The following is a 15,207-nucleotide window of genomic DNA, read 5'->3' as shown; positions in this document are numbered from 1 at the left end:
TCATTGTATGTCATCTATTTTTAATTTCTTTTGAATCTTCTTTTAAGGCTGCATTCTCCTCAAGTTTTGATGTAGTCTTTCCATTCTCCAGGGATTATGATGGAATTAAAAGACACTTGGAAACTATTGAACCATGTGATGTTTCATGTATATCAGTAGCTTTATCAAGGCTACAAAGTTATATTTATCACGAATGGGGGCATGCTGAAAATTGTCAGGTAATTTATACTCTTAATGCTGTTAATTTCTGTTAGATCAAGTTTTATTTTGAAAATATGCTTACCACAAGCTCCAAAGAACTAAAGTTAAGTTAATATCTAAGACGACGCTGTCTTTGCATTGGTTGAACTATGGCTATGGCTTACTCATCTTACATAGGTTCAAATACAAAATAAAACAAATATAAAGAAAGCAAAATTATAAAAAAATCATATCGAAAAAGACTTATTTTGAACTAAAATCACAAAGTAATTTTTTAACAGGGTTCAGGCCTTCTCAACTTACATAGGTTCTGCCAAGACTGACAACACCAAAAAGTTGTTCATTCAAGCTACCTGCATTGATTAAAAATTTGAACCATTCCTTATTGTAAAATTTGGTCTTTATGCTGCTAATCTTGTATTTCTTTTGAGAGTGTTTTTTTTTTTTTTTTTATTGGCTCCTAGTTTTATTTTATTGTTTAAGAAGCTATTTTTCATAATTAATTTTGTGTACATAGGGTTGGGTGTGTACCCATCCAAGTATCTATTTAGGGATATATTATTATCTAAGTTTCAGTTGATTTCAGTTGCTTCATGTAAATTTGTTTGATTCCCAGGTCATTACTAATTAAATTGTATCGTCGAATAACGCAAGATGGTTTGGATTATCAAAAATGTGGTTACTTAAAGCTGAATCAGAGGATGCTGAGCTATCATTTGATTTTAATTTTTTTAATACTTTTTTGTGCTTCTGTAACCGAGCTCCTTGGTTTTGGTGAGCAGCACAATGAAAATACAGAAAAAGGAATAAAATCTAAAGATAGCTCAGTCTCTTTTGATTAAGTTTTAATCTACCGTAAATTCAAGTAAAATTGCTATTGCTATGAAATAGAAAACAGAACTACTATTTTTGCTGGAGGACAAAAAAAGAATAAGAAGGAATCAAATGCCTATTTTATAGGCATTTCTGTTTATATAATAGGGCCTTTCTATAAAACTGGGCCTTTTTGTGAATTGGCCTATACCTACATCCATATTAGATTGAACTATATGACAAAATTTTATGCGTGTAAGTTGTAGTTTCTTGTTATTTAAATGGTTGAACGACTTTTAATATTTTAATGGTTAAACCGCCTTAAGCCGACGCAGCACAAAGGAATGCCAGTTCTTAGTTATATTTAAGTCAAGGGCTACTATATCTTGAGGAAAAAGGCCTCGTGATAAGGTGGCTCGAGTCACAGCCACCAGAGTTCCCAGGTGAGGGACTTTGTGACAATGCACTGGCACAAAGAAGTTAATTTTGTCATGGAGGATAATTTATGAAATTTTGATCGCAAAACCTATACAAGTGATATTAATTACAGTTAAATCTATTTATAAGATTCTTATTTTTTATAATCTTGGTGTAACTCTTTGTTAAAATTATTAGATCCATTGGCGCAATTTGTTTTAGGTTATATTTATTACTGACGGAAGCCTGGGGTTTGGTCGAAACTCAATGGTTGCAAAATTAGCTTCAAACCAGTTTTCTTTCAATGAGAGTTTCTGCTTCATTCCTGTTCTATTGATTGACCCTTCTGAGGTTACTTATGCTACCAGTATCCGTACATACAATAGAATGGTTGAGCTAGCTGGACAAGGGGCTGTTTTTTCACCTAATGGAGATTTAACCATTGATGTAAGTATCGAGCTGAATTTCATTGAACTGTAAATTTATAATTTATATATCTAGAAAATGGAAATCAAAGAGTTTGTGGTAGCGAACTATAGTATGGAGCGACCCGGCTCAATAGTAACCGAAACTTTTAAAAAATGAAATTTGATACCAATATATAATAAAAACAAATTAGATTTTTATGCTGATTTTATGCTTGATTAAAGTTAAGTCTTACCCATCAAAATTTATAAGCCTCAGAATAATTGCCTTATTTGAGAAAAAAAGGGGAAACATCCCCTAAGATTCATAGAATCTTAATGAAAATCACACCATCAGATTCAACGTATAAAAGAATCCTCATGTTGAGGTTTCAAGCTCCTATCTGTAAAAATGTGGAATTTTGTATTTTTTCACAGAAGAAAGATCACGCATGTGTGTTTTTTTTGTTTTTTTCCTTGGTGATCGTATTGGCCCAGTGGTCCTAAACTGATTTGGGAAGGCTCATTGTAACGAAAGTTTCAAGTTCTAGTGTCCTTTTTAAGTGACCTCAAAAATTGGAGGGCAACTAAGCCCGCTCCCATGCTCGTTTCTCTCAGTCACCGGATCAAAATTTTGAGATAGCCATTTTGTTCAACATAGTTGAAAATCTTATAAATATGTCTTTGAGGACGACTTAATTCCCCAGAGTCTCCGGGGGCTGGGCTGCATGTTATGAACTCTACCTGTTGTTTGCATATAGTATTGGTTACTAACGAAGTATACTGACGTTTTTCAGGGGATATTTTTTCTGATAGGGAGGGGGGTACGTGAGAAGATCTCCCCGTGGAGGAATTCATCATGGGGAAAAAGAATTTTCCTGAAGGGGGCACTGGATTATCCAACATTATTTTAAAAAACAATGGGAAATTAAATAAAATAAATGAGTTTTTTCAACTGAAAGTAAGGAGAAACATCAAAACTTGAACCGAACAGAAATTAATATGAGAAGAGGTAATAATACCGAACAGAAATTAAGTAAGGAGAAGAAGGGGTTCTTCTCCACCTCAATAACTTGCTCTTTACGCTAAAGCATTTATGGTAATTTCAAAAGAGATACTTATTCTGATTAAACGACCTTTGTCATTCAGGAGTCATTCTTAAAGAATTGGAACAAAATTCAAACTTTAGTGTAAAGAGCGAGGTATTGACGAGGGGGGGGTCTAACCCCCTCATATACGTAATAAAGATATACGGATATAGAAGTTCGCTACGTAAGCTAATTTGTAAGTTACGTATATGTATTACTAATAAAAACGTTCGTAAATAAAATTAAAACTTCTAGTGGCCTTATTTAAGTAACAAAAAAAATTATAGGGGAGGTAGACTCCCTAATCTTTATCTCAAAATCATCCGATCGAAACTTTGAGAAGATCATTTATTCAAAAAAAGCAAAATTAATATGCAAATTTGGTTTTAATTATTCATGCACGATGGGCCAAAATCAAAACCTACATCAATTCAAAAATATTCAGAAATTCAATAAAAAAACAATAAAAAATTCAATAATAAAAAGTTTTTTCAACTGAAAGTATGGAGCAACATTACAACTTAAAACGAACAAAAACTATTGCGTATATGAGGGGGTTCGTCCCCTCGTCAACACCTCGCTCTTTATGCTACAATATTTTTTTTGTAATTTCAAAAGAGCTATTTATTCTATTTAAACGGCTTTTGTGGTTCAGGGATCATTCTCAAAGAATTGAGAAAAAATTTGAACTTTATTGTAAAGAGGGTGGTATTGACGATGGGGTTAACCCCTCATATACGTAATACAAAATACGAATTTAAATTATGTAATAAAAAGTTCGTCACGAGATTTAAGTTACGCATATTTATTACTAATAGAAACGTTTGTAAATAGAATTAAAAGTTCTAGTGACCTTTTAAGTAACAAAAAATTGGCCCCTTTCCGCCCCTTTTTTCTTAAAATCGTCAGATTAAAAACTTTGAGAGAGTCATTTTGCAAAATGTAAAATAAGTATGTAAATTTCGTTTTAATTATTCATGTACGATAAGGTAAAATCAAAACCTGTATTAATTCAAAAACGTTCAGAAATCAAGTAAATAAAAACAAGTTTTTTAACTGAAAGTAAGGAGCGATATTAAAACTTAAAACAAACACATATTAATTTCTTATATGAAAGTGACTGTCCCCTTCTCAACGCCCCACTCTTTGCTCCAAAGTTTGACTCTTTCTTTAAGCTCTACTTTTTAAAACAATAAAAACTTTAGCGTGAAGAGTGGGGCATTGATGAGGGGACAGCCCCTTTCATATATGAAATAATTTCTGTTCGTTTGAAGTTTTAATATCGCTCCTTACTTTCAATTAAAAAAACTTTTAATTTAAAAAAATTAAATTTTAATTAAAAAAAATTTCAATTTAAAAAAACTTTGTTAGGGTCACCAAAGTCACCCTAACAAAGTTTAACACGGCTTTCTAGTATAAATGATCAGTTAGCCGCATGCCAAGTCATTTATATAATTATGATATTATAGTTATTTATTTTAGTCGTCTATAGTCATTTATAGATATATATTTATTGCAACGAAAGCCACTTAGGGGCCATGGCAAAATGCAACAAATAATACCACATGATACTATCCCACATAATAGGGTATATAATAATAACTATCAAAAAAGCATAACAATTTCAAAAAGAAAACGAAAAAAAGGCACATAATACAATAAAAGTCATATTACACAAAATGTCACACACATGATCAATACACTTTAAATGTTTTAAATCTACATAGATCATGGTTACAAAAAGAAAAATTAAATATGTCAAGCACACCATACATAAGATAACGTTCAACATTCTTCTCTTGTCCTGCCTATCGTCCAAACTCCAAAAATCTCTCTCTGTGATGCATGGCTACACACACGCACTGTATATTCATCGTACAGGATTTTCGTTATTTTCTTTTTATTGTCCTTGTTTTTTTCTTGCAGACGGTAATGTCAATGTTTCATCGAATCTGTGAAGTGTATTACGCGCCTTTTACAGGCACAATCACTTGTGGTTGTCTTTCTGAAACTATTTCTCTATGTCCGCCACCTCAGGTGAGACTATATTTTTCTTTGCTTAATCTTTATTTTTATTTTTGATTAGTTCTTATTTATTGTTTGTCCATCCTCATGAATGACCTATTGGTTTTATTCTTCTTTTTCGTTTATTTTGTTAGTTCTTAACATGTATTTTAGGTTAGGTTCAATCGGGTTTAATTTTTAAAAAAGGAAATAACTAAACTTAAAGTACACTGCTCTGTGAAAATACTCACGTTGAGACCCATAAACATAAAAGACTTTTCACTAACACGCAGTACGGCTCCCACTTCAATCTTCGGCACAACCACACGCCTCCTCATTATATAATCTTAACCATAGGGTTCTTCCCTCCCTCCCTGGACGTACAACCACCTCACCTAAATATACTAAAAAATCTAAAATTCATCTAATTTAATTTACCTTTCTTTTTTTTCAATCACTTATTGACCTTTAACTAAATATTTATTTAAGCTATTTTGAAAGACCCGAGGGAGCTCCTACATCTCAGCTATTTTGGAAGCATATTCCACACTTTAGCACGTGCTACATCCGGGAAAGAACTGAACGTACTGTTGGAGTTCGTCTCACTAGAAGGTCAAAGGCAGAGCGCGTGTTTTGATTATGTTGTTCAAATATCAACCAAAACAGATTGTGGAAGGGAGATGGAAGTAAACGGGAGAGAAATTTAAAAACAAAAACTGAGCACGACAGACGGTAAAGTGAACCAAGGGACAGATAGTCGTCTACATTTCCAATAATTTTCAATGCACGCTTGTGGATTGCGTCAAGTCTATTTAGGTGTGATTTGAAGGTTGACTGCCAAATTATGGCACAATACTGCAGGTGAGGTTTCAGAAGTCTGTTGTAAAGTAGACGAAAAGTTTTTTGATGAAATACGTGTTTCAGCTTCCTGATGATGCCAAGATTGCGGGTGAATTTCAGCTCCTCAGCCTGGATGTGGTTTAGAAAGGAGAGGTTTTCGTCCAGGAGTACACCTAGATACCTCGCAAAATCCATTTCTGGTTGCCTGATCGTTCCTCTAGAAGTCGTAATTCCAGTTGTTACTGGATGAATAGTTGCAATCCTTGAAAAGAATAGCACACACGATTTGTCGACGTTTATTACAAATCGACTTGCATACATCCAGACGCAAGTTTCTTCTAAGACAATTTCTAGTTTTCTCTGGGGTAACTTCATGCCAGAGTCACAGGAGGCCATTATGGTATCGTCAGCGAATGCCAGCAGGTCACTAGAGTCGTTGTGATTATTTGAAGTGTCTTCACCGCAGCAGAGTTTGCAGCACCGCGAGGTCCTGAAATTTGAGTTCAGAACACGACTTAGGTGATTCACATGAATCAGAAATAACAGTGGACCTAGGATCGATCCCTGTGGCTCACCGAAATTTACCACGATATCGTTCAACGGATCTTCTCCTATGTACATGGGCCGATTGCTAAGGTAGGACTGGAACCATTTCAGTGCCTCTCCTCTAACGCCGATGTTTTCTAGTTTACCTAGTAGAATTTCATGATCCATACTGTCGTTTTTTTTTTTTATATAAAGTTAAATAGCAGCTGGCAAAAGTCCCAGGTCAAGTGCTTTGTTGATAAATAAGCCCAGTGACGTCAGTGCATCATCAGTTGAATGTCCTGGTCTGAATCCAAATTGTCGTTGGTCGAGGAATCCCCTCGCTTCGAGAAAAAAGTAAAGTTGACTCTTCATAAGTTTTTCGAAGACTTTGGAAAATACCGAGGGAATTGAGATGGGTCGAAAGTTAGATGGGTCATCTTGAGGGCCACCTTTATGGAGAGGTACTATTCGTGCTTTCTTGGGGAGTGATGGAAATACCCCCCTCCGCAATGAGAAGTTTATCAAATGTGTGAACGGCTTAGTCACTGTATTTCTTTTCATAATATAGTTTTGTGTGATACTTAATACTAACAACCTGGATCAATTACATTTTTGTTTAAATATATGATATCAAAAGAAATATAAAATATAAAAAAAGTGAAATAATGTTTGTTGGTTTCTTTGTCATAGTAAAAACATTATCAGTGTCCGTCTATATTTTTGTAGAGGAATTGATCGTCGAAAGGTAAACCAAGCAGTCATTCCACTTCCAAAATCTTGTAAAATTCCATCAAATTCTCTGATTCCCCCTCCCCCCCAAAAAAAACTCCCGAAAATGAAAGTTCTATAAATCGAAGACCTTCATGGTCTTTGATTTACGCAGCTCTTGGCGCAATTTCAACGAATTCTGTAATAACGATTTGACAGTAATGATTTACGCATGTTTGTTGTTCATTTCCTTATTTTTGGAACTAGATTGGATTATTTTATTTTTGAAATGAAACAGCACACTGTTAGGTGCAGAAACCCATTTAGGGACCAAAATATGACTGCACAGAGCTTCAGTTCAACTGGAGGTCCTTGGGACTTTTTGCTGTTCGTTTCTAAGTTGACTAAAGCCCCTTGTTTAAATTTAAAAAGAAGTTATTAGTCCCTAGCATGCACTGGTGGAACTCGCTGCTTTTCTTGAGGCTAAATTAAGTTATTCAAATATGCCCGAAAATTAAGACATAGAACATGAGGACGCCGAAAGGCACCTATGGTTTTGACATTTTGTCTGATAAATTCTGACGTTTTGAACTAGACTTATAGATCTTTCAGAGAATCATCTTTCCGGACTAAGCAACATCACATTAAGGGATATTGATCTATTTATTCAGGTAGGAAGGATGATGTATATAGGCAGGGAACACGACTCATTGTGATTGCAGCAGTAGCTGCAACCTAGTAAAGAGCGAACCACGGATGAAAAGCTTACAATTGGGCAAAAAAAAAATACGTTCTAGCAAGAAAAACTGCCATTTTTAGCTGGTTCAGCAATGGTAACTATTATTTCGATTAATTTTAAGAGAGAAATGTTGTTTTGGAAACACATTGACAGGAATTGAAAAAGAGCCTGAAACTCTTTGAAAATGGCATCGGAATGAAATGGAAAGTACACCACTAGAATCGCTATTGTCGAAAACCTCTACAACGGGGTCCTACCTCTCGAAAAGGATTCAAATAGCTTCAATACATTTCCTCTAATTCTGTAATTTTCGAGCTTCCGCATTAAACGTGATTACACTTTGTTTTACGCTTTTACTTGGCTACACTTTACAGAAATATCATCGAAATATTATGGTGCAGATCACACGAACTTCTGAACTTATTTTGCCTGTTAATAAAGACAACAAAAGCAGCAATTGCTCCACACTTTGCTGTTACTCTGGAATTATTGCCCAAGGTAGTAGCAGTGCTGTGTATTATGGGGGGGGCTTATGATCGCCCTATGTTTTTTCGCCCCTCCTAGATTTCGAATATTACCTTTTTTGAGGATAATTTCATTGAAAAAGGCCTTTTTTGGTATTTTCATTGGAAAAATTGAAATGAAAGTGACAAAAATGCCCCCCCCCCACTAAAAGCTTGAAATTCATATGGAAAACTTGTTCATATGCATTTTTTTTATGTTTTTACGAGTCGGCCAAACTTTTCGGGGGGGGGGGGGTAAACTCCAATCCCCCTCCCGCGGATACGACCTAAGCCTCCTCCAAATCTCGATGAATTGAATCCACTGGGTGGCAGAATAAGAAGACACAATACTTATGGTAACAAGAACGGAGAATTAGTTTATCTTTTATCTCCTTCTGATAAGATGAGCCATGTGGGAGATAACGAAAGAATCCGTGGGATAGTAAAATACTATAAAAGTGTGTTAGTAAAAACTAAATAAGCTGCAATTTATTGCCAAAAAGGAGTTGGTAATTACGTGTAGTATTTTACAAATACTAAACGAGAGCTAAACAAGGCGGTTGGAGGTTATGCGCAATTAAGTGCTATTTTTAAGCAAAAGTACTTGAAGCGATACATACTTGATTTCCAATCAGAACAAAAGCGGTAAAGGACTATCGAGAATATGAATAAAACACAAGTGTTCACCGTTCTCATTATAGGAAAAACAATCTTAAAATACGCATATACATCTCTGTAAAGGTTCTCCTCGACTTAAGGGAACGATTTTGTAGAGCTTAGGGTATGATCTGTATTATTCAGTAGTATAATTTATGCTCCACGAAACATGCCAATCTATAATTGAACCTATTGCAGCTTAATAACTTTATTATTGCACAAAGGAGGGAGCTAATAGCTCCTTCCTAATGCATGTGTGCACAAGAATCCATAGACCAGTCCTATTTGTCTGAGTACACGACTTGGGAAGTCACAGCTTATGGCATAGACTAGACAGACAACAGACAGACGAACTTTAAACACTATAACTAAAAACCTAGACAGACTACGTTGACGATTAGTTAAAACGAGTCACGTGTATACGCTGTAGTATATCAATAAGAATCTTCAAATCATTGGTTATAAGTCACAACTTCTGGCATAGACTAGACAGACAATAGACAGACGAACTTTAAACACTATAACTATAAACTTAGACAGACTACGTTGACGATTAGTTAAACCGAGCCACGTGTTTACGCTGGAGTATGTCAATAAGAATGTTCAAATCATTGGTTATAGAACCTTGCCTTTTTTTAAGCTCCTAGATTTCATTTCAGAGACTTGTGATGAAGACTGTTCCCATGCTTTGCGTAGGATATTGCCACGATGTTCACAGTCAGTTTATTTAATTTTGTCAACTGAAATGAAGTGTTCTTTTATAGAAGTTTCCTCACACTGCTTTACTGTTGTCATTATATTGGGCTTGCTGCACCAACGCTTTACTGAATTATTCTGTCTTGTAGCCTGCAGTTCTTTCATCTGACACAGTCGGTAGATCTCTTCAAATGTCCTCAAATTTAAAAGTGATTGGATTTGTGCAGCTAGCTGATTTGGGAAACCCGCCTCTTCTATCAAGACATTTAATAGTACCAAGGCCTGAATCGGGTATTTAAAAGTTCTTTTCTTTCGTTATCACAGAATTGTAATTATTAACCTGAATACATGCTTTCCTAACATTGTAGGCTTTTTCTGTCGTATATAAGCAGATAAGATGCCAGAAGCGCTACAGATTGACTGGTAAGTGATGACGATGGCTAATTCCTAAACTTTCAGCAAACCGTAAAACTTAAAAAAAAAAAAGTCCAGATTCAACTAAAAAACGAAATTTTCAGAAAAGTTAAATATTATATAATTTTCCCCTCAAAAAAATGAGCTTCATTTAAGGAAATATTACAGGTAGACCTATAATTTCTTATACTTTCTAAATTTGCATTAAAAACCTTTTTTTAATTTTTAGTTCCCTCCTTAAAAATCGTCTCTTTTTTTATGTTTGGTAAGTCTGCTATAGCAATCGAATAAACTTTTTCAATTACTTTTGCAATGATATATATGATGACTGTAAATATATTATTGAGACAAAGAATTTAATAACTAAAGTTTAAATTTAGTACATTTTATTTTTACAACTGACCCATTTCTATAATTAAATTTGATAGCTCATATCTGAGAAATTATTGTATTGCATTGTTAAATTTTTTGGATTAGTTACCTATAATCTAGCCAGTAAGGAGAATTTCAAATTTGTAAAGATTCCTTTCGTTCACTCCTGTGATAAGCTCTGTAAAGGTTTTTCCTTTTTTCCCTTTTTTAAGTTTTTCTAGATTTCCTGCCTTTCAAAAGTTGACTCGGCGATTAACCCTAAACCATAGCTTACTATATGTATTACTAGTTGAAAAATACTAGCAAAGAATCTTATAAAAATGATTTGGAATTTTTTTAAGTGCCTATAATCTTCACCTAACAAGTTTGCATGATTTGCAGCATCAGTTGTTGTCTGCCTTACTAATTGGCAGACTCCTTACTGCCTTACTCCTGGCTAAGTGGTTGGCGGTCTGGTTTGAGAATGCTTTCTACAAGGGGGCACAGGTTTGATCCCTGTCGTAGCCAGTTATTTAATTTATAATGGGGGTCAGTGGTGTGACTATGTAAGCTCAGACAGAATTGACCCAGCTCTAAATAGGTATCTGTATAATTTTGGGAAAGGTAAGCAGGAAAGGTGTGCGAAAGCACAGGATGGCTGGCCCCCAACTCCCCATTGCACTTCCTGGCTAAAGGGCCACGAAATGGAGATCAGCACCGCCGGTTTGGACCTTAAGGGTAAAGTTCCATCATACTTACTTGCTTACTTAATAATTATAAGAAGCTTCATGTAAAAAATCCTAGTCATTGTTGGAAATTATATTTTCTCAAAAATCAAGAATTGATAAAATAGACGTATAAGAACTGACAAGATAGATGTACTTTCGTGAGCTAGAAATCGCAGTTTGATGAAAAATTAGTGAAACTGCTGATCAATCTGCGTTTAAATGGGAGATACATTTGTAATTACAATTTTCAAATTAATCTTTTCTTAAAACTTGTCCACAGGGAAAAGCAATGAGGAAAGCCTTGGACAGATTTCTTTATATATTGATAATTATGTTATGTACTATGTAATTTGTATAATATTCCCCCCCCCCCCCCACCAAAAAAAAGGAAAAAAAATCACATCGACGTTTCATGTTTGTGTGTTATATATTATATACCAGGTTTCGACACTAAGAGAAATAACCCGTTTTTGGAAAAAAAAATAGAAATTACAGGAAACCATATAAGATATAATTTCTTGTAGTTTCTTTTTTCTTCCCAGAGGGGATTATTTCTCTTGTTGTCAAATCCTGATATATTAGAAATTTGGAATGTTTCTTGAGATTAGTCGTTTACGCGTAGCATAGAAGTGCGGTTTTATTATGTGTGTTGGAATGTATATATAAGACGCAAGAACTTTAAAAAATGGAATTCTCACAAAAATCACAACCAAGGCTCTGGGTTTATGAAATAAAATTGAAAGTCATTTTAAAAGTATTTTAAATAGTACAAGCTAATTTTCAACTTGAGGCAGAGTTAGAAAAGGGTGCAAGTTCGATAAAAAAAAATAAAAGAAGAATACAAATTATAAAGGAAAATGGTAACAAAGGAAAAAAAAATAGTATTTTGTCATTATAATGTCAACATTATGTTTTTGGTAGCTAAACTTAAATTTTTCGAAAAAAGTTAATTTTTAAGGTTAATTCCAACGAATTAGGATGAAGTTGATAATAGTGAGCTTATTTTTGCAGGCTTATCTGTGGTACCTGGTGATGCTTTAAAATCAGAAGCTAGTACTGATGAAGACTTGTCTATAGATGAAGGGAAAATTCCATCTTTTTGTGTTCTTCTCCATGCATCTTTAAAGGTAAGTTTTCTTTCTGACTTTATGCCATTATTATTTCTACAAACTTGGCGCAGCGCAACGGTCGTCCGATCTGCAAGGTATGTTCCGCTGAAAAAATTCCTTGTCATAACTGCCTACAGTTATATCTACAATCTAACCTCTGTTTGAGGCTGCGACACTTCTTAGCTATTTTCGAACTAAAATTCAATCCAATATATCTGATTGACCTTAACCATTGACCACTTGACCTTCGACCATTGACCTACCTATTGACCCTGAAAAAAAAGTCTTTATTAGGATGAACGGTGCCCGTTTATCATGTGTACCAGGACACACTGCCGGCATTGTTTGTGATTTTCTAGACAATAAAGTGTTCCGGTGCTCAACCATCCACTCTGCTCCTTAGAGCTCTGGTGGGCTGCTGTAGAGTTATGGTCATTCCCAAAACTTAAGCTGGTAATGAAAGAAGCATATTCTAATTCTATTCGGACCCTTCAAACAGTTGTGAAGTTTTTCGGGGCGTTCAGACGAAAAACTTTTGTGACTGTTTTCAGCAGCTTTACAGTTTCCTGGGGTATATGGAGTCACTATGAAAAATAATTTCTGAGGACACACTGGCTAAGCATGACGAAACGAATAAATTGTAAAGAAGAGCGAACGAGAATAATAGCAGCCAGTGAAAAATAGAAGTGGATTATGCAAATTTTTCGGTCGGGACCTCTTAAGTGCAAAATAAACTAATAAAAAATACAGGTAAAAGTCCACAGAACAATATAAAAAAATACTAAAACTAAAAGTAGAAGATTCTTTTCAAGTAGCGATTAAAGGGTAATTGAATAAAAATAGGATAGCGATATCGTCCCTGCAGAAATACCCTTTTTTCAGGGGAAAGGGGAAATCTAGAATTCAAACTATGAAATATTTTCTGGATTGAAAGTTTGTCTCCTATTAATTCCAGTCCAGGAGAACGAAAATCACATCGGAATCGAAAAATTGTCTCATTTAGTACCACATTTCCATCCTAAGTAAGGTCAGAGGGGGATGAAAAATCGTAATTTTCACCTTTGTAGTATTCACATCCAAGTGAACGCCAAAATGTCCAGAAAGACCGCTTAAAAACATATCCAGAATCGCCCGTTTAGAAATACCCCTTTCATCGAGGGAAAGAGGGAAAATTTCAAATTTTAATTTCGCAATATTTTCTGGATTGTATGTTCGTTTCCTACTAATTTCAGTCCAGGGAGACCGAAAAGGCCACCAGAATCGAAATATCCTCTTATGTAGTACCTCATTTCCACTATATTTTTTTCAATCTGAACAGTATTTAATCTGAACTTTCATCCTCACGAACCCAAATCTGAACTGATGACTTTTCTCTTTTATTCTAAACCCGATTTTGTCAATAGTCCCCTGTTCACTGAGACCCCTCTTCCCCCATTTATATTCAGCACGCAATGACTGCTACCGTAACTTTAAACTACTACTACTAGCAACTCGCTACAACAGCAAGCTACCTGAGGCCAACACAGATACACAGGCCCCTCCTCCATCCCCACACTTTAAACCCCGCACACATATAGACTGGTTAATCTAATGTTTTCTGAAAAACAGAGAATGGAATAGGAATAATAGTCTATTGATAGTTCGAATTTGGCGTCGACAGAGGGTTTGAATCTGGTTGTTACGCTCAAATACGAGCTATCGACATTCCCACCTGCTCTATTCGAGTCTCATGAAGCCATGTGCCCGGCAGATAAGGGTGCACTTGCAGCTGATAAATGGAAGCAACAAAAACTGAGGTTCAACTAATGCCAACACGAAGATACCGCTATGTCATGGATGGTGGTTGGCTACTGGATTTGGTAGGATGAGGCACATTATCCACCTACTGAGAATTAGTTTCTTCTTGCGTAGCTTATGTACAGAAGTATTTCGCATTAGCTAACGTCATTTTTGACGACTATGCAAATGGGTCGACCGTCAAAGATCACACCCATCAGAAGTAAACAAAAGGAAAACAATGTCCTACTATCAGTGTCACTTCTGCCACGAAGGTTGCTTGGAAGAAAGAAGATTTTCTCTTTCCAACTCAAACAATAAGTCTAATATTATAAAACTGATAGCTGGAAAACTTGTGGAAGCCAGGTGTTAAGCAAAAGAAGCCAAAGGTAATGCTGATGTTTTAGCACCAGAGGCTGTACATGCTTCAGTCGAGAACAGGGAGACCCTGCTTGATTGCAAGTGAAACCGTCTTGTTGGTTCTGCTAATACATTTTGCAAAACCCGACCAAATACCTCTTTATTTCCTGACTGGAGTTCCTGCTGATTCTGCAAAATTTTCGGCATCTGCTACTTGAGGATGAAGCTACCATCAGAGATTATACTTCTTTTCGCCCACGCCTTTTCAGGGTATGATAATACTATGCGATTACACGGTGTTAGTGAATTTTCAGTATTGAAAGCCACAACTAATGCCCTGTTTTTTGAAGCCTGTCAGATGTTTTATTGCTCTTCATCGAACGAGGAAGAACTGATTACAGAAGGCGACAAGGCTCTTCTACGCTTGTACCGACTTAAATCTGACGAACTCTTACCTGAACTCCGACACCGTCTGTTCATGTCAAAAGTAGCCAGTACGACTAGTTTTGTCCGCTCCGAATGTTCAGCAGCCATACCTGCTGCTACAAAATACCACTACCTGCGTGTTTCATTTTAAATGATGATACGGTTGTGCCCAGCGACAGTTCTAGTAGCAGAAGACTGGGACTTGAAACTTTCCTCAAACGGTTATATATCCATTATGACTGTTTTACCGCCTGCTCTTGCAGCTGTAAAGGTGATTATGATGGCCTCCGATGGACTTGGTTATTATTAGTTCTGACAGTGCCAGTTTAATAAATTGCTTCAAGGGATATTATATTGCGCTAAATACCCCATCAGTTACCATTCCTCTTACTCCCGAGCAGTCTCCCATTTTCTGCCAAATTCTGCACCACATCAGCTTCGTCAT

General features: G+C 35.6%; 2 protein-coding genes across 4 annotated transcripts in view; one reads left to right on the top strand and one right to left on the bottom strand.

The window, feature by feature from the left end:
- The window catches only part of LOC136034606 (integrator complex subunit 14-like), a 372,471-nt gene that overhangs the window by 21,246 nt on the left and 336,018 nt on the right, over window positions 1-15,207 (top strand). For all 3 annotated transcript variants that reach the window (XM_065715885.1, XM_065715886.1, XM_065715884.1), the window contains exons 2-6: window positions 48-218; window positions 1,654-1,878; window positions 4,850-4,960; window positions 9,748-9,889; window positions 12,103-12,222. In XM_065715885.1, coding sequence (XP_065571957.1) covers window positions 48-218; window positions 1,654-1,878; window positions 4,850-4,960; window positions 9,748-9,889; window positions 12,103-12,222 — 769 coding nt within the window. The remainder of the gene's footprint in view (window positions 1-47; window positions 219-1,653; window positions 1,879-4,849; window positions 4,961-9,747; window positions 9,890-12,102; window positions 12,223-15,207) is intronic.
- The window catches only part of LOC136034608 (integrator complex subunit 14-like), a 213,728-nt gene that overhangs the window by 102,321 nt on the left and 96,200 nt on the right, over window positions 1-15,207 (bottom strand). The window lies entirely within an intron of this gene.

Source organism: Artemia franciscana, chromosome 13 (assembly GCF_032884065.1).
Source record: "Artemia franciscana chromosome 13, ASM3288406v1, whole genome shotgun sequence".
In the NCBI taxonomy this organism is placed as follows: Eukaryota; Metazoa; Arthropoda; class Branchiopoda; order Anostraca; family Artemiidae; genus Artemia; species Artemia franciscana.
Note: the sequence above shows the minus strand (reverse complement) of the source record. Positions and strands in the feature narration are given on the sequence as shown.